Source organism: Poecile atricapillus, chromosome Z, assembly GCF_030490865.1.
Source record: "Poecile atricapillus isolate bPoeAtr1 chromosome Z, bPoeAtr1.hap1, whole genome shotgun sequence".
Lineage (NCBI taxonomy): Eukaryota > Metazoa > Chordata > Aves > Passeriformes > Paridae > Poecile > Poecile atricapillus.
In genome coordinates, this window is record NC_081289.1 from 131,856,030 (window position 1) to 131,882,584 (window position 26,555).

General features: G+C 41.3%; 1 protein-coding gene across 3 annotated transcripts; it reads right to left on the reverse strand.

Annotated features, from left to right (window-relative positions):
- Positions 1 to 3,550: 3,550 nt before the first annotated feature.
- On the reverse strand, positions 3,551 to 26,201 carry ZNF131 (zinc finger protein 131). 3 transcript variants are annotated; one of them, XM_058827776.1, is made up of 8 exons: positions 25,958 to 26,200; positions 22,256 to 22,394; positions 19,381 to 19,482; positions 18,248 to 18,392; positions 10,828 to 11,191; positions 10,503 to 10,725; positions 7,574 to 7,704; positions 3,551 to 5,229 (listed from the first exon to the last, which is right to left on the reverse strand). In XM_058827776.1, the coding sequence occupies exons 2-8, from the start codon at positions 22,377 to 22,379 to the stop codon at positions 4,567 to 4,569; spliced, it is 1,752 nt and encodes a 583-aa protein (XP_058683759.1). In that variant the 5' UTR covers positions 22,380 to 22,394; positions 25,958 to 26,200; the 3' UTR covers positions 3,551 to 4,566. The 3 variants fall into 3 exon arrangements, with proteins under 3 accessions (XP_058683759.1, XP_058683758.1, XP_058683760.1); XM_058827775.1 differs by having other exon boundaries at positions 10,503 to 11,191; positions 25,958 to 26,201; XM_058827777.1 differs by lacking the exons at positions 18,248 to 18,392; positions 19,381 to 19,482; positions 22,256 to 22,394; positions 25,958 to 26,200 and having other exon boundaries at positions 10,821 to 10,914.
- Between the last annotated feature and the right edge of the window lie 354 nt (positions 26,202 to 26,555).

Sequence of the window (26,555 nt, forward strand, 5' to 3'; positions counted from 1 at the left end):
CTACAGCTGCCACAATGCTGCATTTCCTTGGGTCAGTACCTTGTGGAATGAGAACTTGCAGTGGTCCCACTCCAGAACATTTTCTCCGTGAAGTCCAGAAAATCTTGCCATGAAGTTCTCTCCAGGAACCAAAGAAAAATCCTTTTTAGCAAAGGGCCAACAGATCAGTTTATTGCAATGTGGCTGCAGTATTGTCCTGGGGTGACTTTATGATACTGGTATCCCCAATCGTCTGGTTTATGTTATATATTAAGTTCTGCACCTTTAAGACTGGCTCTGAGAGCAAGAGAGGGGGAAAGAAGAAGCCGCAGTTTGTGTTAAAGAAAAACATCACTCCCACACATCTCGCTCCTGGACTGTGGTGTCTGCAGCACGGACAGACAGCGGGACAGAGCTTCTCTCTGGTTTTTAGTTAGTTTTAGCTAGCTGAGGCAGAGGAGTTCCCTGGACCTTTGTTTTTTTCCTTTTTTCTTGGATCTGTGCAAGCCTGCTCTGGACTGAACACCCAGCCAAACCCCGGGAGCTCACGCCTGTGGCCCACCGGGGCCTGGGCCTCGGCACTTTCCAGCGCCAGAGGGACTGATAAGAACCTGAGCGAGCCGAGCTACACCACATGAAAAGGACTTTTCTTCCTAGACTTGCCATCCCATCAAACAGCAAGAGGTTTTATTATTTAATATTATTCAATTTCTGTTAAATAAACAGCTTTTTCCACTTCTCTCCAAGGAATTTTTTTTTCCATTTCCCGGACCAGTTGGTGGGGAGGGGGCATTTCCCTGGGGAAATCCCCATTTAGAGTTTTCCTTCCTAATTTGCCCTAAACTAGGACAAGTATGAAAAACCCAATTATCTTCCAGTGCAATTCAAAACAAAATGCCTTCAAACATAATCAGTATATTTGAATGTGTTATAATGAATTATTTGTATTTGCAATAATGTAGATCCTGTGTTAGTTCACAAAACAGCTGTTTTTCCATCTGGCAAAGCTAAGGACTCCACAACTGGTCATTTTTTTAAACACCCCAGAGCCGCAATTTTTAAAACAACACTCTGAAAAGATGCCTTATAGGCAACTGCAAGAACAGGTGAACTGGCATGTTCAGGTATTTTACTTCCTAATTCCCAAATAGACTGACTATCTAAGAGCAACTGAAATCCTCAAGTTCTCACCTCTATTTGTTGGATAAGGTACTATTTAGAAAACAACCATCACTTAATGAAAGGCACTAGATTATAAAATTTAAATGTTCAGGAAAAATAAATAAACTCAACGAAATTATTTGCTCTTTCCATTCATGAGATTCCTCAGGCCCTGTGACTGCTGTAGATCTGACAAAATATTTCAAAATTAATTACTTAGTGCAAGAAAAAACATATGTAATTTTAGGACCCTTTTTGATAGAATTATATTTCTTAAATTCAGGTGGGGTTTTTTTATATACACATGAGCAAATACTCTTCTGTCTCTTGATAACAAGCACCAGTTTTTAATTTTCCTGAACTGGGACCACCTAAACAGGCTGTAACACCTGTGCACCCATGATGTCAACAAATCTTGGTGTACATGAACTGAGCAGCCAGACTACATCCTTAAAGGAGCAGGCCCCGAAAAGACAGGTTTGCTGTGGCGGGGCCTGTTCCTCTTGCTATGAACTTCAAACACCGACTGCACTGTCCAAGAAATTAACAACCCAACACAGAAAACACTGCATCATGTTCCTGTTCCTCCCACGGAGTTTGCCGTGTATTTTTTTAAGTCAAACACGGGATGAGATTTCTTGGTATCAAAACGTTTTTTGCCTTAGGCTCCAGTTAGCCCCAGGTTTGAGAGGGTCTCAGAGAAAACACGCGTATGCCTGAAGCAATCGGCATTTAAGTAACAACTGGAACCCGGGGGGCTCAAACCGAAGTACTGCCTCATGTTGCTCCGAGGGGTTTGAAGACGTCTGGGCATTATGAGGATGAGGGATGCTGCATCAGTCATCTCTTCGGGAAAAACCGCAGCTTCTCCAGGGTTGGAGGGGACCTCTGGAGATCATCCAGCCCAAGCCCCTGCCAAGGCAAGATCACCTGGAGCAGGTGACACAGCAAGGCGTCCAGGTGGGTTTGGAGTGCCTCCGCCATTCCCCTTCGCCAGACTTCGTCTCTAGGCAACAAAGGGTAGAACAGCATCTACGGGCTATTACTGAAACTACCAAAACACATCCGGCGGCATTTCGGCAGACGCCGGCGGGGAGGCTCATCGGTCGGCCCGCAGCCCCCAGCCCTTGGCTGAGCTCCCTACCCGGCCCCGGCGGGCCGGCCCTCCCTGGGATCCAGCGGCTCCGCGGGTCCTGCCCAGCGCCGCCATTTGCTGCTAGCGGCGGCCGCGCCATTTCCCCGCCTGCCGGCCGGGAGCTCCCAGTGCCCCGCAACCTTCCCTCTGCCTGCAGGGTCCGCTGCTGCGGGAACGGGTACGAAGGACGCAACTGGCAAGAATTTGGACTGCAGTAATTTGGATCGGAAGTTACAAGGGACGGGGAACGGCCCACTGTAGCAGAATGATTTCTTGAGGCGAGCATTCCTCCTTGTCCCTCAGGGTGAGGAGGGGACACCATGCTCCGTCCCAGCCTCACTGGGAATTAGCATAGACTCCGCTGGGCACGACTGCAGAGCATCGTTCCATTCCTACAAATCCATATGAACTACAGTTGAAAAGGGGAGATCAAACACAGACCCAAGAAACAGCCCAGCACTGCTAACCAACCACAGCCTTCCTGCCGATACCATGGAATTACTCAATTTACATTCGACTTAAAATCTACACAAAAGCTAGTTTTGTTGGTCGGATGCACAGTCAGATTGTTCGTTTAATTCTACCGAGACAAACGTGGTCCATATGCGTTTATACATAAAAAAATTTAGAGCTTGGCAGCTAAAAAAACAGGCCTGTCCTCTACACATTATCAGAAGACAAGCTGCTTATCAAAAATCAGATATAAATAGCTAAAATTTACTCTCATGATTAACATTGGGCCACATCCTTTCCCTTGCACAGAGTCTCGTCCGATTACTTGCATCTCAGAAAACACAAAACATAATTAAAAAGAATGCAAGTTACATTAATCAAATTCAATTTTAATTGAGATCCATATTTCTTTTGCAACAGTATCTCATAGGCTATGGTGAAATAATTTTGAATATTTTAAAAAAGCACATATCCCAAGAAACAGTTCTGCATTTGAATATTGAATAGAAAAGTCTGATTTTAACAAAGATCTATAGTATTACCAAGAGCAGTAGGGACTGTCCTTGTAAAAATTCTTCCCTTCATTTAAGGCTTGGAAAATAGTTTCTTCAGGAGTTTGGAGCACCTCTAACCTCCAGCAGTAATTAAGACATCCTTAACATCCTTGACCGTAGACAAGCATTTTCAAGACTAATCTAACTTTACAGTAAAAAGCTATTACTCATATTAAGAGTGAGATTGATCCTTAACACTGGAACTTGGCACTTAATTGCCAGTCACTCAGTTGTTCCTAATATATTGGATGAAACAAATAATGCAACATTTAATGGTTGGTATAGTTTTATTTTCTAATATTGATTAAAGTATTTACACTTCTACTTTTCAATCCACAGTTTAGCACTCATACCTATGGCTTTTACTTTTATGTTTAGCACAGCTTTTTGCCAAGTGTCAGAATTTCATTAAAAAAACCCCCAAGAACCTGATATCATATAGACAAGTCTCTATGTTTATGTTTAAACATATTCATTTTCAGAAATGATTATTTATAAAAGAAAAGCCTGTTTGTAGCTTTCTTCCAAATCATGTTTATCACAGACTCTACCAAGCTTTTCCTATTTTTAAGTGTCCCTTTTAGGGTGTCCTGCTGCCTCCAAGTGAAGTCTTTTCCCTCCCTCAGCCCCCCACCTCTAACTTTAATGCAAAAAGAAAATCAGTAACCGGCAATTTCAAGCGAAAATATAAAGCACTATAACATTACCTACATTGCCTTTTACAGAACTAAGCTCTCAAAAACTCTATAAACTTTGTGGAAATTTAACCACTCAGTGTTGAAAAGGCACAGGACTTTTGTGCTCAGAGACCTCCAGCAACAGTGCTTTTAGCCCAGCCTGAAAGTTAAGATCTGGAAATTCACAGGTATGCAATTGCCACTTACAGCAGAACCCCTCAGGTTTTACTGATTCTCCTGCCACAGACATCCTGCAAATTTATACAAGACTTTGCTTCTACTGCAAGAGGAAAAGAGGTGAAATTAATTTTACATACGCCCAGGAATGCTTTAACAATGATACAAGCTATTCATTGCTAAAAATCTCACAAAGTTGTCCATGTCTGTGGTAGTTTGTAGTTTCCATGGCACTACATGAATGGGGAAGTATTTTTCACATATGAGAGAAGTTTAATTGTACATGAAGAAAGCTAATTTTGGTCCACTTGTCCAGCTTCCTATGAACAGCATATTGGAAATGTGACCAGTGACAGTTCAAAAACCAATGTAAAAGTTAACAAAAATAATTTGGTATTTCATTCTTAAAACTGCAGTGTCATTATTTGTCCTAGTCATCTACTTTTGCATTTTGTGTGTCCATTAATTGTTGTGTTTTTAAGTCTTCAGCTTGCTCATGATGTTCCTTATCTGCATCATCTGCTTGATTAGGATCCTTTTCTTCTGTTTCTCCTTGATCAACACTTTGGTATTCTACTTGTTCAAGAGCTGTTCCATCTATAAGTTCTGCCTGTACTTCTTCCATCTGTATTTGATTTACATGCTCAACATGTAACTGCTCCACATGAACTTCAGCACCTTGTTCAGTCTGAATGTGTTCAACTTCCAAGTAACTAATCTGCACCTGTTCCTGTAGTTCCTCCATCTGTGTGCCTTTCACTTGATTGTCCTGTATGAGATCCTGGTGCATCTGTTCCACAGTTACCTGTGCAGGATCCACTTGTACCTGAATTACCGGTAGGACATGCACTTGCTCAACTTGTTCTATTATTGTCATTGATGTTACTGGTTCAGCTTCCATAGCTTCCACTGGAAGAACCTCTTCTGTCACTAACAGTTCTGAAATATTGTGCATTTCTTTGAGATGCCTTCTCAGCTCACTGCCTTGCATAAACCACAAATCACATAAGGTACAGTGGTTGGGTTTGTCACCAGTGTGTATTACCAAGTGGTCTTTGAACTGATCCCAGCTGTTAAACACGCTGTTACAAACCTGAAACAAAAGATACAGCATGTTAAACAGTGCCAACAGAAATGTGACAAAATACACTGCCTATCTGAGATTATGGCTTCACACTGCAAAGCTTCTTGCTACTTGGATTCAAAAAACATACATGTTAGAGATAAAAGCTGAGATGAAAGCTTCAAATGAACAGCAGACTTGATATTTATTTATTCTTTTTTTAAGAATGATGAGCTATTTTGAGTTGTGCGTACATAAGATACCTACAAAAACCGCAAGTCAGTAGAGCATTGAAAGTTTTCTTATCTGAAATTCATGTACAGTATCGTACCCCAATCAATACATGTCTGGCACTAGTGTTTTGGGTGGAAAGGTATTTACGCATTAATAAGGTGCAATGAAAGTGTAATACAAACTGTTGTTTTACTGACATTCTAGATGCAGTACTACTGCATCTAGAAAAAGTACAACTTTTTCTTATCAGCTTTCACTTGCTCATGACATTGTGAGGCTTAACAGGCTAGGTTGAACACTTCCATTTTGTGATTTTAAAAATACCCACTTGAGTGATTTCAGGACATAAAACTTTAAAAACTCCATCCCTCTCATTCTTTTCCAGCCAAAAGTACTGCCTCAACAGCAGACATGCTGTTTTCACAAAGCACAGAGCTCACTTCAGTTGGCAGTGTAGGTAAATAGCTGGGAAACAACACACAGAGACTGCAGAAATATATGAGGTGCAGGCAGAAGAGACATAAGCGTGGGGCAGAATCAGGCTTGGAGTAAAAAAACACACAGGCTCAGGAGTCTTTTGTCCATGCAAATGTGTTTGGCTGTAGAAAGCAACAAGAACACACATTTCAACACCCCTTCATTGTTGGCCAACAGTTTTGAAACAGGACGTTCTGTCTCTTCATTATTTTAAGCAACAGCACAGAAAGATGATGCAGGGAGTATCTGACAGAATTAACTCAAGAGCAGGTCTGTCTAATTGAGACAAACATATCCATTTTGCTGCTGAAGTCTGCTAAAATGGATTGTAATACTATTGCCACATTCCTCCCCCCCCCCGAGACTCACACTTCAGAAAGAGATTGCACACACAGTTTTAAAAATACTAATATTTTAAGTAAGTACTCAAAATTACTTAGTCATACATAAAGATAATGACTATCAGCAATGGCCAGGCACGTAATTACTTCTTGCCACACAGAATGTAATTCAGTAATCAAGGCATACACTTTAGAGCACCAAAAGGACTAATCAAAAAAGGACATTTTTTTCTCCTCTTTGTTCAGTGAACAAAGATTTATTTGTTCAAATTCAATTCCAAAGAGAAAACCTAAAAATTTATCAAACAATAACTGCATTTTCTGCAGGCTGAAGGGACACAAATCCACATTCAAAACATCTCTGACAGTATAAGGAAGTTTAGAAAACGAGTTATGACTTGAATCAGCTCTTTAAAATTGAAGTGAGATTTATCTCAATAGCTTTTCAAATGTCAGTTACATATATTGACCAAGTACCTTAGCAATCTCTACAGCATTTATTTGGCTTAAAAAAATACTACAGATTGCCACCATAAATTTGAATTACTCTGCTGACAAAACCCATATGCTTGGTATCAAATAGAAAAGAATAAAACAAGAAATTAAATAGTAATTTTTATTTTGGATTTTAATTTGGGCTTCACTTTTAATGAAGCGTGCTTAGGAGTGGGAAAGACCTAGGTGAGTATATCAAGAACCTCGAAAGGAAGCAGAAAGACCAGTAAAATGCAGCCTACCCAGAAGAATCTCTATGACTGTAAGTAAGCATAAGGCTCCACATCAGTAATTCCATATTTTAAATTGAGATACTTAAATGTAAAAATTTATCTGCACATTGTGGTTGAATGTGATCCAAAGACCTCACTACCGTCTACAACTTCCTTATTAGAAGAGGAAGAGCAGGCATTGACCTCTTCTTTGTGGTGAAGATGACAGGACCAGTGATAGGATGCGAGGGAATGGCCTGAAGTTGTGTCAGGGGAGATTTAGGCTGGATATCAAAAAAGGTATTTTTCACCCATAGGGTGTTTGGGCACTGGAACAGCTCCCCAGGGCTGTGGTCACAGCAGCAGCCTGAGAGAGCTCAAGAAGCGTTTGGACAATGCTCTCAGGGATATGGCGTGACTCTTGGGGTGTCCTGGAGTTGGACTCAATCCTTGTGGGTCCCTTCCAACTCTGTATATTCTGTGATTCAGTATTATTTTACTGAAATAGCTCTCAGAGACGTAAGCCCACTCTCATTGCCTCTCCTATTCAGTACTCCCATGCTCCTTGAAGGAGGGAGGTACCTAAACTCAGACTCACCTACTTCCATTACCCACCTGACATTCATAAAGCTTCTTTCTTCCCTTTTTAGCGCCAGCTCCTGACTGACAGGCTGTCAGATGACATTTGAGCGTGCTATTCCGAGCAAAACGTTCATGGCAGTTGGGACATTCAAAGGGTTTTTCACCTGTTAAAACAGATACAAAGATTTAAGTGTACAAAACCACCCAGTCTTCTTTCAGGTCTCTCTTCTTCCCCTCTTTCTCTTATCTAGGTTGATAAACTGGCTGTAAAGATGTGGCCAACTGGATTATTCTGCAGAAAAAGAAAAGAGAATTCAGCATAAAAGGGCAGAAAACTGATGCAGTCATAACTCTCATTCAGAAGAAAACCAATGTAACAATTACCAGGAGCTTTTAAGGCATTTGTGGAAATTATATTACTATTCTGGGAAAATATTTTAAAGAAATAGAAGCTATTTCACACTTTTTTCACACTTAATTAGCTTTTCAAAAGAAATTCACAAGTAGCTTAAGTGTCACACACTCAAAAGCCATAGAAAGATGTTAAATGGTGCGAACTTTCCCCCAGTGGTTACAAAATACATTTTCAGAGTGTTGTCCAGGAAAGGCAGAGGATGCTAAACTGCCTTCAGTCTTGCAGGTCAGAAATACATGGACTTCACCCAAGCAACCAGTGGGTTTGGAACTAGATGATCTTCAATGTCCCTACCAATGCAAACCATTCTGTGATTCTACAGAGTGTGCATGGATGATGAAAGAGGTCCTGGACAAACTCAAACACAAAAAGGAAGTCCATGGGATCTGATGAGATTTATCTGCTGGTCCTGAGAGAGCTGGTGAAGGAAATTGTTAAGCAACTGTACATAAAATTTGAGGTGAGGCAGTCTGGTGAAGTTCAAGATGACTTGAAAAGGAGAAGCATAACCCTTTCAAAACAAGAACATAAGGAAGACCTTGGGAACCACAGGCAAGTCAGTCTCATCTCAATGCCCTAAAAATCACAGAGCAGATCCTCCTGGTAGCTATGCTTTGAAGACAGGCTGAGACCATTGGGGTTTTTCAGCCTGGAGAAGAAAAGGCTTCGGGAAGGTCTAAGAGCACCCTCCAGTGCTTAAAGGTGGTCTACAGGAAGGCCGGAGAGGGACTTTTTACAAGGGAATGTAGTGATAATGACAATGAATGGCCTTAAGTTGAAACTGAGTATGTTTAGGTTAGATATTAGGAAGAAAATATTTTCTCAAAGGGTAATGATGCACTAGAACAAGTTTCTCAGAGAAGCTGTGGTTGTCCCATCTTTGACAAGTGTACACGCCCAGGCTGGATGTGGCTTGCAGCAACCTGGTCTAGTGGAAGGTACCCTGCCCATGGTCCCAGAAGGTCAAACTAAATTATGTTTAAGGTCTCTTCCAACCCAAGCCATTTTATCATCCTATTACTGCACTACTGCTATTTGAATGTACTTGCTGGTATAGAGATTGAACAACAGGATCAAATATTTTAGCACATTTTCTCACATGGCTTTCAAGTTCAGTTTAGCATTCAATCAGCGGTATACAGAGCTCAGAATTTAGAAAGCCTATAAGAGAACGGGAGCTTTTTCATTCTTTTAGGAGACCACAGTTAAATGATTATGTCTGTTCTAACTTTAAGCTTATATCAGAATTGTAATTTTAACATTGAAAATGCTAAACTGAAAGTAATTAGATTTCATATGTTATACTCACTAGATCAATATATATTTAGTATTTTGTACCTCTTGTGGCATGCTAGCTTTCTTTTAATTGAAAATCCTATTTTGCAAGATTTTGGATTACTCTGGTTATCTCCCACAATTTTTTTCTGAATAGATTTTTGTTAACTAGCATTTATTTGAATTGCTTATAATGGAGAAACACTCCTTGCTTTACAAGGGATAAGGACTTCCCAAAGCTTGTTTATAAAAGGAGCTTTTAAGTGGCTATTGGGAATAGACTGGACACTGCCATATATCAATACTCAGCAGTCCCATACACAGATACATTCTAATTAAATTAAGAAATTCTAATTAAAATCTTTAACAATGATAAGCTGCAAAAGAAATAGAGCTGCTACCCTCCATTAAACTTTTACTTGTGACTCATGACTGGCATATTAATCAAAAACATCTGGAAGATCAAGACCACATATATTTTACATTCAGTTATCTGTGGCATTCTCAGTGTCTGTTCAGTCAGCAGACTTTTCAGCAAGATGAAGAAGTAATCTCCCATACTAAAAAGAAGGAGAAGCACAAATCACTTTGTACTCAAAAGATGTTACCCACATTTCAAAGAGGCAGATTTCACAGTTAAAAAAGTGTACTATAATGACTAGAGATGTTTTGCCAGTTTTAGTAGTTTTGCTTAATTAACCAAGAAAATTCAAATCATAGATGAGATGAGACAAGAGCAAGGGTAAAACCTTCCAAACAAGATGGTACAAGACATAAATCTTTGAGGGTATTTTATGTCTAATAGGCACTTGCTCAGAAGTTCTCTTACATAAAGAAACTCTCTAGACTGTATTCCACGAAGAAGATTGTGATTCAAATAATATTTCAACAGAAATATTTACTAGAAAACTTTGAAAATAGAAGTAGTTCCTCAGTTATTTCTGAAGAAGGGGACATGCCTTAAGGAAACAGTTTGAAAAAAAAATCTCTAAGATTTAATAGACTTGACAGAGAAGTTTCCTTACTACTTTCTGGTTTTAGGTGACTATTTTTAATTGACTCAATCCCCCAAAGGTTTATATCAATGGAAAAGAAAAAAACATGAACAAACAAAAAGACATACCACCATTTTAGTTATAACTAGAAGCCAAGTATTTATAGCACTCAGGACTCATTTATTTTCTTCAGCATATGATCTACTTCCCCAAAACATGCAAAAGCCCAAAATACTAGAATGAAGGCCACGAGCACAGGATGGTAGCGTGTTCTTACCTGTGTGCTTCCGAAGGTGCTCTTTAAAATGCCCAAAGTGATCAAACTGCTTGTCACAGTACTGGCATACATGTATTTTCTTGCCAGGTCTTTGCTTCTTGCTGGCACCACCTTCATCAAGGTGGTAACAGGTGAGGTGCTGTTTCAAAGCACTCTCTCGTAGGTATCTTTTATTGCATATGTCACATTTGTAATTCTCAGTAGAGTGTGTTTTCATGTGTTCCTTAAAATGGTAAAACAATTTAAATGAACGGTTACATTTCTCACAGTGGAATAAATTGTTCATGTGTGACAGCTGAAGTTCCACAATTTCAATACCTTCTACCTGTTTGCATGAGGAGTCAGTTGCACTATCAACTTCTTCTTGGATCTGGCATTTTCTCTCTCCCTGACGATACTTGCTGGTGATATCTGCCAAAAGAGCCAAAGCAGATTCATCTGATGTACCTGTTGTCTGTATGTACTTTATGGATTGCTCTGCAGAAGCTACTTCTTCAAGAGTTTCAATGCTGTCATCTTCCACTTTCATCGTCCCTTCAGCAATCTCGACCTCAATTTCAACAGGCTCTGATTCTACAGATGGCAATGTTTCTGTGATAACATTAGAGGTTTCAGCAATCTTCCTCTTTTTTGGTTTATTTTTACCTTGTGCTTCATTTGATTCTAAGGGTGAGGAATTTTCTTTGTTCCTGAAAAGCATTTGCATAAATATGGTTAAGATCAATTAACAATGACATAACAGCTCCTGCCTAGTAATGAGGTTCTGCATCCAACACTCCCCTAGCTGTTTCTCAAAGCTGAATGACGACCACATTATCTGTGTGCACATCAGAAGCTAATTTGTCCTTAACCTACACTCCTTAGTGCAGTAAAATAACACTGTTAAAGCTGATAAAATATTTTTAAATATTTACAATAAAGAGCTCTGCTTGAATAATACAAAGCATCTATCAAGAAGAAAAGCAAGTTAACTTACTGACTTATCTAAAAATTTGAAAAATTCTTTACTTGGAAGGAAAACTCTTCTAAAATAATTAATTCTTTGGCCTGCCTACTCAGAAATAAGGTTCAAGTCCCTCCTATGCCATTTACCTCTTAAGCTCTGGAGTGTGTGCAACTGCAAGCAGGACTTTGAGCTTGTCAGAAAACACTTTAGCTGTGACTTCACATGATGGTTATACACACAAGGGTTACCATATCCCATAATTCAGGCAGGCACATTGCTAACAGCTGACATAAAAAAGCCACCAGGATATTGTTGTAGTCTAGGGCATTGCGCTGCGGAAGAATTCGGGATGTAACGAGAAGCTGCTAGACCCCCTCTCTGTTAGGATAGCAAAACCTGCAATTAGCCAATAGCACTTAGGTGTGACGTATGTAGATGGGAGTAACACAATGACCCTAGGTTATAAATTGTCAAATTCCCCTGCAATAAATGCCATTGCTTCGCCATCCATCATATTGATGTCTTGTGGGTAGATTGGCCAGGGTGGCCCGGGAGAGAGGCCACGGGCTGGCTCCTGGAATAAGGGTGTTAGCCTTGCTTGGAAAACCCACAATTGGTGCCCAAAACCCGGGAGGAAAAGTGGGAAAAAATCCAGAAAGCGAGGAATCCCTGAAAAAACAGGAGCAGCGGTCAGGACAGGCTGGACCTTTCCCTGGACGAGGGAGACGTCCCTGTATCTTGAACGACGATGGACCCAAGGATAAAGGTCGTATCTGAACTATATAAACAGTGGGGTGTAGACTGTAAATCTAAGGATTTTATGCTTGCTGTTACACAGCTTTTACAAATCGGTATTATAGAACAGCCAGTGGACATTCTTCACCCTGAGGTGTGGGAGAAATGTACCAGAGCTCTGGCTAATGAAACTGTAGATTCTGTTAATATGAAACATTTTAAGTTGTGGGGGAAGGTCGTTAAGGCCTTGAAAAAAGCTAGACTGAAACAGGAAACCTGGACAGCAGCAAAAAGCTGTCTGTTGGTCACCCCAAAACTAGGGGTGAGTGCTACAACACAAACTTTAGAATCCCCAGATGAGAGTAGCTCAGCTGAGAAGAAAGGGACACAGGAGGATGATATGCCCCCTAAAACCCCAAACCCTGAGCTTCTCTCAGAAGGGCAACAGAAAACAAGAGATTTTGGGGAAAATTTAACAGAAGAAGCCAGCAATGTAGCAAAGAAAGTAAGGGGAGACACATCCCCCCCTTGGACTTAAAGATGGCGCTGAGAAAAATGTTATAGAGCGGGAAAAGTATGTCTTTAACAAAGAACAAAAGCTGGCCTTGGAAGATGGGCACAGTTGGGGAGTTGAGAGAGATAAGAAATGTAGAGAAGAAAGTGGATGTGTGCAGAATTCTTGGAATGTGAAGGCGGTGGAAACGAGGGGTGGCAAAGGGCGGGTTAGAGCCTGGAGTGAGGGGCGAAGGGAAAGGTGGGATGGAGGCGGAGTGGAGCCAGGGGGGAGAGAACGGCCTGCCCACAGGGGTGGTAGTCGGGGCCCAAGGAAAAGGCACGGCAAGCAGGAAGTAGCTGACCGGTTGAGTTCTAACTGTAACCGAGACACGAGCGGTTCAGCATCCCCCCTCCCGCCCGGGAAGAAGCGCTGGGATAATAGCGAGTTTGCTACAAAGTCATGATTTCTTGAGTTTTTAAAAGGTGTTTATGTACCCTCTTGGAGTTAATTTTGTGTTTTAAGTAATTATGAGTTTATGCAGTTGGAGTTTTCAGAGTTTTTCTTAGATTTAAAAAGTAGCCCGGCACGGCTGAGTTCAGGAAAACACACGGCAGAATGCTGTTGCCATGGCAACCGCCGGTGAAACAAGTAACAGCGACTTCAATGGAACCGCGGAAAGTAAAGCAATAAAACAACAAAAAACAACAGAAACCTGGACATTTTTGAGAGGGATAAAAAAAGAGAGAGTTTTAATGAGACAATTTAAAAAATTAGAAGTTTTGTAAATTGTACTGTTTATAAATTAGCAAATTGTTATAATTAAAATTGGGTTTAAAAATAATTTTTTATTAAATGAAGTGCCTTTAAAAATAGATTAAAAATTTTAAATGTTGTATTTTTGTATCCCAAAAAACTTAAAAGATTTTTGTTTTGTTTCAGTAATTTTAAAGTTATGTTAATTATATATTACCCATTTGCTGAGTTTTTGACCATTTTAATAAGGAAATTTTAATGTGAATTTTTTTGTTATATAAAACACATATAACAGCATATATATCAATTCGGATTTTAGATTTTAATTTAAAAATTAGACTTGATGTTCCTGAAAAGTGCTACAAAAGCTAAATGACAACTTGCCCAATCCTGTGTTGTGGCTTTTTTTTAGAGAGGCTGCACTTTGGAATCTTAGCTAATTTGAGCATATACTAGGCAAATTTTTGTTGTGAATGAGTGTTTTTAGTAACATTTGTAGTTATTGTGGGTTATTTTCAAAGCTAGATAACATAGAATTGTGATGTATTTGTTAAATTTTTATAATTTTATAGTGAATCCATGTTATTGTTGACTTTAATGTTTTTAAGTTAAGCTGTATAACTTGGATATTTTTTTAAAGTTAGGTTTTGTTATTTCCTTTTGTTATAAATAATTATTGTTAAGTTTAAATTTTGTTTAATTTGAATTGTTTTATGTTTTATTAGAAACACTTGTTTAAATTGCAAAGTATAGTTATTTTCCTAGAAATATGAAAACAGCTACAACTGAAGCAACTGTGATAAACCACTGATGAACACCTGCTTGTGGACAGAAATGAATGCAGACTGTGACACCCTAGACTTCATTGGGAGTTCTATTTAGTTGTTGCAATTTTTGCAGTTTCGTTTGCTGTAACTTTTTTATTTTTCAGTGTTTTCAGAATTTTAAGATGTACCATTGCTGAAGATCAGCTGCCATTGAATAAGCCTCAGATTAAACCAACTGCTGAATGATTTAATTAGTCTGGTACCTAAAGTTTTTAATCATTTGCTTTGTATAAATGCATTTTAACAGTTTGCAGTGCTGTAAGTGTCTCATAGCTGTTGTTATTGAAAACCTTGTTTTAAAAATATGTTAAGAGGCATCTTTCCAGTTTAAAGTCTAAGGCCCTGGCCAAGCCTTAACTTTACCTGGACAGAATGTTTGCCAGCAGATCCAGATGTTTTCTGTCCCAAATCAGTATTTGAGTCACTTTTTGACTTTGCAATTTGACCCTATTAATATGACAGCTGGATCAATTTTGAAGTGGGCTTGGAGAATCATTTCCAGAGGTGATGATCCAATCCTTCACTGATGATTTTTGTCTCTATTTGTTTGTTAACTATGAGATGCTGGTGCAGTGTTTTAATAATTAACAGTACTTTTATATTAATTGATTTTCAACTGCTATAGGTTTTTATTAATTGTGTATAAGGTTTGTGTTAATGTTGAACAGAAATACATCTCATTTTTATTTTTTAGAAAATGGGGGAAATTGATACCCTAAAAGCAATTTAATTAGTGTAATTCATTAACTTTAAGGAGAGAAGTGCCTGTGTTTTGTTGGCAGGTTGAGAAAAGTCACCTGTCCATTTGACCAGACTGTGTGCCTATGAACACACGAGATCCAGTGAACAGAGAAGTCATCACACAGCCGTGGTACTCCAGACTTGGATCAGAAGTGGACCTGTCAGGACACAGTTGTGTCTGAACACTATACAGACAGCTGCCAACAGAAATTTTATACTGTTATTATGATGTGGTGTTTCTATTAATTTTTCAGTTATCCTTTGTTTTAAGATTTAGAAGGGTTTGAAGAACAACTTGAACATCAAAGCCCTCAGTCACCGATCAGCTGCCAGCTGACATCACGGGAGCAGTGAACATTCCAGGACTGTGTTAGAGAAATTCTGTAGAAGATCTAAGAAGTGTAGAGACTCCATCTAACTATATATAAAGCAAATTGTAATTGTGTGTTTATCCTTTTAGCAAATTGCTTTCACGCTTAGACTACATATATATAGAGCACGTGTGTTAAAAGTAGTTAGATAATAGTTTAAGATAAAGTGTTTAGCCTGTGTAATAATTGTTATGTTAGTATAAAATATAAGTATTTTCCTTTAAGAGGTAGTGTAAGCATCTTTAAAGGTTCATTTACGTTAAAGTTTTAGCTGTAAGTTTGTAAGCATGGTGTCATTTACATGGTAAACTGCTTATAGTAATTGCGCTGTTTATAGTTACAACACCTGAAGCAGTGAGCCCCAATTTTGTGGTACAAACTGAAAACCCATGATCTAATAGTCAAGCCCTTGCATTTATACCCAAAGTTTAACTCCTCTGCTGACTTTTGTGTATTAGCTGTTATCATCCCCAGGGTCCTATACCACTCCAAAGAAGAAGTGAACCAGTACCTTGAGCGAGCAGGCCGCCTTCAGAAAAGAGAGCTGTTGACAGGATTGTCAATAGCAATGCTGCTCGGCTTGGGAGCAACTGGAGCAGCCACGGGAGTCTCCGCTCTGATAACCCAGAGTCAGAGTCTCTCTCAGCTACAAATGACTGTAGATGAAGATCTACAGAGAATTGAGAAATCCATATCCTTTCTAGAAAAATCAGTCTCCTCACTCTCTGAAGTTGTTTTACAGAACAGGCGAGGTCTCGACCTTCTATTCATGCAGCAAGGAGGCCTCTGCATTGCCCTGAATGAAGAATGCTGCTTCTACGCTGACCACACCGGAGTAGTGAGAGACACCATGGCAGAGCTACGAGACAGGCTGTCTCAACGAAAAGCAAAGAGAGAAGCCCAGCAAAACTAGTTCCAGTCCTGGTTTGACCAATCTCCGTGGCTAACCACCCTGGTGTCTACCCTGATCGGACCAGTTGTGATGATTTTACTCGTGCTAATCTTTCGACCGTGTGTTTTAAATAAGCTTGTATCCTTTGTTAAAAGCCGACTAGAAAAAGTTAACATTTTGTTTATAGAAAGGCAACAGATGCTTTAAAAATATACTTAGTCACCGCTTGTGCCTCATATTTACTAATGAAAACTGTAGTATCCATTTTATAAGCTTTTAGCCTTTTAGTTAACTATTTTATATTTTATTCAATTTTATATTATCCATTTTTAAAACTTTATAATATAGGTAAGTTAGACAAAGTGTTTAGAAATACGTATAAAAAATAACATTAGAATTTTTAAGACTAATATACCTTATATTTTAGCAAATTAATTATTCATAGTGAGGGGGGAATATGTTGTAGTCTAGGGCATTGCGCTGCGGAAGAATTCGGGATGTAACGAGAAGCTGCTAGACCCCCTCTCTGTTAGGATAGCAAAACCTGCAATTAGCCAATAGCACTTAGGTGTGACGTATGTAGATGGGAGTAACACAATGACCCTAGGTTATAAATTGTCAAATTCCCCTGCAATAAACGCCATTGCTTCGCCATCCATCATATTGATGTCTTGTGGGTAGATTGGCCAGGGTGGCCCTGGAGAGAGGCCACGGGCTGGCTCCTGGACTAGGGTGTTAGCCTTGCTTGGAAAACCCACAGGATATGAAAGGAGTATTCTAGTTTAATTTTCTAGGCTTAAACACTAGCCTCAGCTCTGTGCTGTTCTCCTTGAATAACACACACACAACCCCACCTCCTCCAAAATGTCAGGGCTCGCACATCATCTCAAACACAGATACAGCTGAGTGGTTCAATGCTTTCAAGTCATCCACATCACTACTGTGCTGCAGGTTTTACTACTCATCACCAGTTTCAAAAATAAGTGGGTATCTTCCCATCAAAAAGACTGACTGGAGTAAGCTGTGCTTTTAACCCTCCTCTGCACCATGATGCATCCTTTCATGTAATGCACTCCCTATCACTTCCAGGCCTTCTAGTAACAAGAGAGAAGACCTCCAGTGTCTCTAAGGCATATTGCCAGATGCGTTACTAATGATGTAATGCAGGCCACAGCTTATAAATGGCACCTTGGTCTGTTCACACACAGGAAAACAGTGTATCTAAACCCAGTTTCATATAGCTGGGATTTCTGATGTCTACAAGATGACAGGTACATTGCAAGGAGCTCCTGGATCATGTACCAAATGCAACCAGTGTAGCATGCAGAAGGAATGAAAACATGAGAGCATTTTATGGAAGTGAAATGGAAGAAAGGGGATAAAAAACAGCATGATGGGACTGACACCCATTTTTTTCAAGTTAGACTTTGGCAATGGATTACAGATCCTGGTAGTGGATGACAGCTGCTGCAGCAACATTTGATTGAGTATTGAACCCATATAAAACTGACTTTAATAGCTACATTCATTCAAGAAGTTTGAGAGGTTAATTTTGCAGTAAGAGGTTTTAAGATCACTGATTATTCTCTCAGAAACAGCAGAAAGCTGTACGAAATCAAAACACCAGCACAAACTTGCTAATGTTGTGTGATTACCAGAGACACTGTCACTGTACAGCCAGCTGTCAGTCAGGTGTGGGCCATCAGACAGCACAGAGACTAACTATCAGTTAACACACAGTACTACAACATCAGCAACATTTACAAGCCATGTCACTTGTCATTGAGTTGAATGTGACATTCTTGTTTTACCCTGTGTAATTCTAACATGTATGTTATAGTAGAAGAATATATGGTTCTATACAAGTTAAGGAGGTTTCGGCATAAGGAACAGCACTGAAGAATACTGGCAGCCACCTCTTGCAAAAGCCTTATTCAGACTCTCACCTTCAGTGTTGTGAAGAAAAAGAGGCTTATGTGCTTACCTGATTTCAAGGGCTTTGATTGCTTCTAGCATCTGTAGATACTCTGCAGCTTTCCAAACATCATTTGCTTCTTCCTCACCTTGTACCATTAGCTTTGCTGTATAGGTGAACTCAATTAGGTGACGAAATGCCATGTTACTTACACCTGCATACAGGCAAGAGAAACAAGTCACCTCCAACAGTTCCACAGCCTCATCTTCCCAGTGAATCTTGCATGCTTGCACACACTTCATTTTGATCACAGTACTGTAGCCGCCAGTTTCATACAATCACACCCTTAAATGGCTCCACTGAATGGTTTGGGTTGGAAGAGACCTTTATAATCACCTAGTTCCAACCTCACTCATGTTGGAATAAAAAAAATCTGCTGGAGAAACATGTGAGTCTGGAACAACTGTGGAGTTTTGCCATGACAAAGATAAAAGGAATTATAAGACGGACAAAAAGCTGTTCCAAAAATATATACATTTGAACAAAAAAATGCTATTCCTGGAGGCTGAAATGCTGCTCCAAGAATTTAATTTCCTCCCTTCCTATCACATAAGTATTGCTCCATGTCTGCCTTGCTTTTACATCTCAGCCAAGGCATCTGCCATTGGCCATCACTGACAGCCTTTTTAGCTGACCAGAATGGTCAGCTTTTCTCTGGGAAAGCTTTTGTCCAGTACTGCTAGTCCTAAAAACATATACAGGGTCTGCCTGACCTTCACTAGCCATATATTAGGGGAAAGAAGGGGAAAAAAAATAATGAAAAAGCACCGCATAATCTCACATTTTCCCTTCCAATATATTTAATACTGTTCTAATTTTGATTTTTCTTCAGGGAGGTTTTCTTTCCCGTGATGGTAGCCATCTCAGAACAACTCATAAATAAAGATCTACCAAGTTAACTGCAATGACCAAGCATGTTCAAGTGTTCAAGGCCAGGCCGGATATGGTCTTGACCAACCTGATCTAGTGGGAGGCGTCATTTCCCATGGCAGGTGAGATTTGGCCTAGATGATCTTAATATTCTATTACTCCAACCCTAAACAGTCTATGATTCTATGCACTGGCCTGTACTAAGGATGCTACAATAATATCCAGCTTGACAACACAACTCTGAATGCTTTTATTTGCACAAGTCAGATTACCTTCAATCTCCACCAAAGGCTCCTGAGTGAAATCTTGGAAGAATTTGTGGAAGAACTGGCTACAGGCAGCAAGAACTGCCTTATGAGCTTTGAAATGGTGACCTGCAAAGGAAGACAAAAAGGTTGGTTTAGGGTGGTACCTTCCCCCCTCCATAGTGCAGAATAAATGCAGATGCGAAAAAAAAGACCACCCAGCGCAAACACAAACATCTATTCCAGCAGCATATACTCACTGCTGCTTCTTGTAACACAGGACTCTACTGCAGCTGGCTCGTCCCTTCCCACACAGAACCTTGCTGACAGTGCTGACTTTGCTAAAGCCTCATTCACATGTTTCTCTTTTCAGATGATTAAGCAATGAATTATGGGAAATTTCTATGCTAACATTTTTCTGTATGTCTTGGGCTTAGCTCTGTATGTTTCAAGTTTTTGTTGCTCCTACAGACTGATGTATATTACCACCACTGCCAGCATAAACACCAAGTATTTCTGCTCTATTCTTTCTTCTATTGTTATAGAACATCTATGTGGAATTAAGCTTGGCCAGGGACCTGAGCTAGCCGACTTTTGCCTCTGAAGAGCCACCTATCTACCTGAAGTCATGGGAATCTTTCATTTACGTTAACAGCAATCTAAAAGTCTTTCCCAAGATATCCCTCTGTTGTTATGTTAAGTAAGTTATGTGTCAGTTACAGACTGGGTAATGTTGCTCCCTATGTGGCTAGGCTACTAGAATGTTCGTCCCCTAAGGTTATATATTGTTGTGCCTTCCTCTGTTCTTTTCTTTGGTTGATCACCCCCATGGAGCTCTCTCTCCCTGGTTATTTTTGTTCGGCCTTTTGGGCAAACACTATTTTCTTTTATTCCTCATTAAAGTGTTCCTGGTGCCAACCATCGCTCCTGCTCCTATTTATTTTCTCTCCACCCTCTGCTCTGAAATCAGGGGACCTAAAGGTTTGTCGCAGCCACCCTCACAGCTACATATCTATATTCTATTTTTTTCCAGAGTGTTTTAGGTTGCAATGCAAGATGTAACTGAAAGTACCATCTGTTAAAACCAGGTGGGTTCTTTATCTCTTCCATCCTCCCTCCAGGGAGATATCTTCTGTTATGGGCCATTGAGTCTCACTGCATGACTGATAAAATTCCATCATCCCATTGTCAGATGCTCCACCCAGGGGGAGGAGCCAAGCATTCCTACCTGGATGTAATCTGAAACCTGGAACAACACAGGCAGTCTTTCTCCACTGGCTTCCCAGAGGAAACACCATCTACACCACCACTGGATCTTCAGAGGAAAACTACAGCATTTCTACAGGATCATTGCTTCAACAGAACCACATCTGTCACACCAGGAGGACTGCAGCCACCACATAATCAGACTGCTGCCAACACCCTGACCAACAGGGTGTCAGGTTGTATTCTGATTCTGTCAGTGGTTTTTTTGTGGTACTGCATTTTTATATTAATTTTCCTAGTAAAGAACTGTCATTCCTATTCCCATATATCAAGGCGCCTGAGAGCCCCTTAATTTCAAAATTATAATAATTTGGAGGCAGGAGGTTTATATTTTCTATTTCAAGCGAGGCTCCTGCCTTCCTTAGCAGACACCTGTCTTTCAAACCAATACACAGAATCTGTATTTCTTCTCCCCATTGGAGGCATGAACATTCATAAGGCTTAATGGTATAGGGATAAAGGAAGCAACATGGATTAGAACTACTCAGCTGCACACAAAACCAGCCCTGAGCCCAACACATGGATTTGGTAATGACAAGAGCACGAGAAAATATTTCAAGCGCTGTCAGTGAAACTGTGGCTGTGCCTGAAGAATATATTTTTAATTCATTTGCTTACCTCCTTCTAATCTAGACTCTCTAGTATCCTTTTTCTTCAAGTGAGTTGCTGCTATCTGTTTAATGATCAGGCGGTACAAATTTAGCTAAGTCTGTCCTAGTGGACACCGCCCATATTCTGTATACCTGTAGTGTTGATCCATTCTAAGAAGTGTTTGGAATATGAAGGAGACTTAACTGATCTATCACATACCACCTTTTCTAAGGAGATAATAAGCACTTGTATGTTCATTATCCTTTTTAAACAGTTCTTATGCCCTTAGAACACATATAAAAAATGTGTGCTGCTACCCTCTTTAAAGTATGCTTTAAAATAGTAGACAGATACCAGAGAAGCTACTGTGAGAAGTAAATATTATTTTAAGGTGTGGGTTTTTGTATTTAAATACAAAGTATTTGTGAAAGTTCTCTGCATGCAGTCAAATAGCTCAAGTCAGAGAAAAATATTTTAACAATGTTTTGGGTATCCTTAGCACATTAAATATACCACAGCAGTTTGGAAGAGGGCTTCTATCTGAATGTTGCTATATTTTATATATTAGTAAAGGCCTGTATGCACAAACCAGCCTTTGAAATAAGTCGTGATATTAAGGGCTAAAGTCCTTGAAACCTTCATGCAGAAGAGAGAGTAAAGTAAAACAATATCCCTGTGTGTAAGAGAAAAAATGTAAACCGTGTGTGTTAGCCAATAGTAGCTTGTTCTGCCTGCAGACCCTGTAGAACCCTATAAAAGTATGCTAAAGATAGAAATAAAGTGGCATTCACGATTACTTCTGTGAAGAGTGGTGAACAGCTCGGGGGTCTTTCAATATCTGAAAATATTTTAGTCTCTTGGTTTGGGAAGCAGAAGCAAAATTATTAATCACTACAATGAAACTTTGCGAGTAACTTGCACACAGGTACAGAACCAGGGATTTGTTCACAGCCCAATTTGACACCTGACCATGAGAAATCTGACAGCATCCCAGCACAGCTTTCAGAATTCTCTGAATATCAACTGATTGCACGCCTGTACATACCATCGACGATCAGAGTGATATCTGTAAACTGGTCCTGCTCACGTTGTTCATTCAGTCTATCCAAAATAACTTTATAGTGTTCAGGAAATTCCTGGATACATTCCATCGTTTCCTCAGCTTCCATGGCAGAAACACTGGTCTGCAAAACAAATGGGATATGACAGTAAGAATACTGTGCCACTCAGTAAATACTGTGCTCAGTCAGGAAATGATACAAATGTGAACTAACAAGCACTTTGCCAGACTATAAAACCAATGGAAAAACTGTCTTGCTAACAGATTTTTTACCCAATGTTAGCTGACAGGTAGGAAATGGCACCATTAATGATGTGGAATATTGTCTTATTTGGACACATGAAGAAACACCAAAGTGGGTTTCCTTATGCTCCAGATTCAGGAAGGACCCCCCACCCTCAAAGTAAATACTGTAGGGAAGCAACATCTCCACAGCTATTTATTCAACACTGCAGCAGAATAATCTCAGAATCTTCTACAGTTACTTCTTGCAATCCCATCAATCCACTTGGTTAACAGACAGTTCTTAAAACGTTTATATTTAAGTGACATTTTGGAGCTCACGAACACAAGATGTTTACTTCCTTTAAATATGGATCTAATAGAGCAGCAGTTCTCAGCTTCTGAGTGCATCACAATTGCCATTTACTGTCAAGCTTATTCATCCATCCTACTTACAGTTCTTCCTCTGTAAAGTGAAATATTCTCTGCCAGCCTTCTGAGGAAGGCATATAGTGCTTGTAATCTGATATCCCTTCCTCCCTTACTAACACAATAAACATAGCTGGCTGGGGGTGGAATATGCAGAGGATCTCGGACCTGGAGAGGTTTAGCACAACTTGGTACCTGTGGATGAGATGCAGACAGTAGTCTGCTGCTTATGCAGAAGAACCTCAAGAGAGCATCCAAGTGCTTCAATTAAAGCACTTCACAAATTACCTCCCGGAAAAATTACTTTAGATCCATGCAGCAATGCTCATCTTCAACTCCCACACTAACATGGCTTACACTTAAACACATGGAGTTCCTGTTTACACCACAAAACACACTCCCTTCTTGTCTCTCAGAAAAAAGTCACTCATGAAGAAGTCATTTTGCCAAGAGAATGAAATACGTAGAGCAGAAGAAACTACGTAGGGAAATCCAGCCCTGCCTGCTATTGCTACGCTGCCAACCACAAAAATGTTGTCCACAAAAGTTTGATTCGTTACCTAGTGTGCAACGAGCCAGTAACTACACACTCCAGGTGACACTGATTATTTATTTCAGAGTTGTGCAAGCCTGGGTGCCCAGTGGAATTCCACAAATCAAGTACCCAACTATAAAAATTTTTTACTAATTATACATTTTTAGCAAGCAAAAGGATTAGTATTCATTGGTTATAAGTAACATAGTTCTCTTATCAATTATTATTCTCTCTTCTACTGGTTCATTATTTACTTGCTTCCCATGCTAATTAGTTCACATTCAGTCTCTCTTATTTTGGATCAGCGGGTTTCTTGGGTTGGTTGTTGCAATCTTCCTCAGCCAGAATTACCTGTTACCCAGCTAGAGCTGATTCCAGCACAATTGCTGAGTTTGCTTGATTTGTTTCTTCCTTATGTGGAGTTTCTGCTACATGTCCCTGTGGCCTCTAAATTCTGCATTCTCTTTGTCCACTGTCAGTGGTACACCCCTTTTCCCAGGCTTTGTTAGCCTGCCATTAGTTCTGAGATCACTTAAGTATGCCTTCATAAGCTTAAGAAGGCAATTCTACCAACAAGAAATTTGTTTTTCTAACACCTGGACATTACTTAGAGCTTGCTGGCTGCTGCCTGTTTCATGGATTAAATCCTCCCTGTTTGAAGAGGCTTGACAGTACAAAAAGATCAAGCATCAAAGCAAATTATTCCGTAAGAAAATTCTACATATTCCGCATTTTGCACCAGAAACAACTGTCAGGGTCTTCAAGTGGGCAGAGGAGCCCAGCCTGCAGGGGAAGATGAGGTGGAAGGGAGCGGATGCTGCTGCTGTATTCTCTTCACCTGATCTGTAATGGTGGGTCTAAGACAGACCAGAAGTTCCCACCTCTCTTTCATCATCTGGTATTTCACATAAAGTCTCACATGGGAAGGTGTCAGCTACCTACTTCACAGTTTAATTCTTCTTGCACATTTTTAACACAATTATAAAAGTCATCTTATAAAATTATAGTCATCTTATAAAGTCATCTTATAAAACGGCAGATGACTTGCAATGAAAAGCATAATTCCTTAAAAAAAAAAAAATTGACCTCCAACTCTCGTGATTTTCCCCTCCCATGACTTCTGCTTTACTTCCAAACTGACTGTAAGGATATCTTAAAAGAAATACCCCAAAACTCAAAATAATAGAGCAATCTTAGCTCAGCAAACACAAGATACTTTAAAAAGCTTTTTCCTTAGAACTCTTAAAAAACATTGTAAGAAACATACAACTTATGTTAGGCAGGTCATTAATTTACAGAGAACTAGTAAAAATGTGAATTTACTGTCAATCTAAATGCAGTTGCAGTTTCACTGAGTATTCTCATTTTAAAAACCCCAGTCTTACTGCACAAAACCAGCACATGTTTAATAAGAGCGTGACTGTTTTGGCGGAAGAGTGAAAAGTACATTTGGGAAAACAAAGCAGCTGAGCAAGAAAGACAGAAGTGATCCAAATTCCCACAGATGAGGGACAGACTGCTTCAGCTGTCTGTGCAATTTCCTTGAAAGACTCATCGAAATACTGCCTTAGCCTTATAAACTTGTAACCCTAGACGCATTTCACGTGATGTTTGTATGATTCTAGCCGAGCTTTTTTTATAAATCTACCTCAATGAAACCATGTTATTATTACTATTCTCCTGGGCTACATCTGGAACTCCTTGGACTTCAGGCAGCAGATGTTTGTTTCACATGGATCCCACAGTCGCAGACGGGGCAGTGCTGGGGCAGGTCGGGTGACCCGGAGGAGCTGATGCGGAGTGCCCACAACACCGCCATCTTGGGAAAGGGGGAGCCGCGGGCTGTGCAGTGCAGAAGCAGGAATTCCTCAAGCGCACTGCCGCATGTTTTCCTCAAAACCAACGCTCAGGCACGGCGCAGGCCTCGATCCCGCCCCGCCCCTTGGCCCCGCAGCGCGGGCGCAGGGTCGGTGCCGCTCCCCCCGGGACTGCGGGCACAGCGGCCGCCAGGCGGCGCCCCCGCCACCTCCGCCCCACCCGGGGCTCCCGCCACCCGCGCGCGCTTCCCTCGGGCTGCAGCCCGCGCGCCCCGCGGCCACCCGCGGCCTCATTGGCGGCCGCCGGTGTCAGTCAGCGCGACCCCCGCCAATCGCGAGGCACGGGCAGCGCTCGCCCCGGGCGCAGAAGCCAATGAGAGGCCGCCGAGTGCCCGGAGCGGGCGAAGGCGGAAGGCCTGGCCCGCGCCCAGGGTTGGCTGCACACGGGGGATCGGAGCGCAGTGCGGGAGGCGCCGGCAGGCGCAGGGGTCCCGCGAGGCGCTCCGAGAGGGGACCTGACCGCTGCCGGCTCGAGCCTGGCGCTCGGCAGCGCCGCCGCCTCGTTAGTCCTTATTACGTCATCAAAGCGCGCATTAAATCGATCCCTTTTCAATTCCCGGCCGGGTCGCGGCCCGACGACGCGGCGTTCCAAGGGGTGGGGAGGCGGTTCCGCCGGGGACTCACCGGGAGCAGCTCCTCGCCGCGCCGCTTGCCGCTCCACCGCCGCCGCTTCCTGCTGCCCGGCACGCTGGAAAGCGGGGCGCACGCGGGCCAATCCCGACTCGCATTCCCGGCCTGCCCCGCGCTCACCTTCCACGCGACAGGGCGCGCGCGCGGCGGGGGCGGGGCCTGGCGGCCCGGGGCATGCTGGGAGTTGTAGTCTTTTTGTGCAGCGTGACGAGTTCAGTGTGACAGAATGGGTCACGCTGGAGGTGACCACAGCGTGTCATCTGGTCCAGTCCCCCTGCTCAAACAGGATCATCCAGACCACATGGCACAGGATTGTCTCCAAACAGTTCTTCAGTATCTGTGAAGTTAGACTCCACAGCCCCTCTGGGTCATCTGTTCCAGTACTTGGTCACCCATACTGTAAAGGTCTTCCCCATGTTGAGAGGAATTTCCTGTGCATCAGTTTCTGCCCTTTACCTCTTGTCCTATCACTCAGCACCACCGAGCAGAGCCTGGTCCCTCCTCTGGCCCCTCCCTGCAGGCACTGACAGACACTGCTGAGGTCCCCTCTCAGCTGCCTCCAGGCTGAACAGGCCCAGCTTCCACAGCCTTT

Bases quoted from the DNA above. Each gene is read 5' to 3' on its own strand.
- ZNF131 (XM_058827775.1), bottom strand. From the start codon at position 22,379: ATGGAAGCTGAGGAAACGATGGAATGTATCCAGGAATTTCCTGAACAC. The intron at 19,483-22,255 runs GTATGTACAGGC...CTTCCTTTGCAG, and splicing joins TATCACTCTGATCGTCGATG to GTCACCATTTCAAAGCTCAT. The intron at 11,192-18,247 runs GTAAGCACATAA...AATGCTTTTCAG, and splicing joins ATCAAAGCCCTTGAAATCAG to GAACAAAGAAAATTCCTCAC.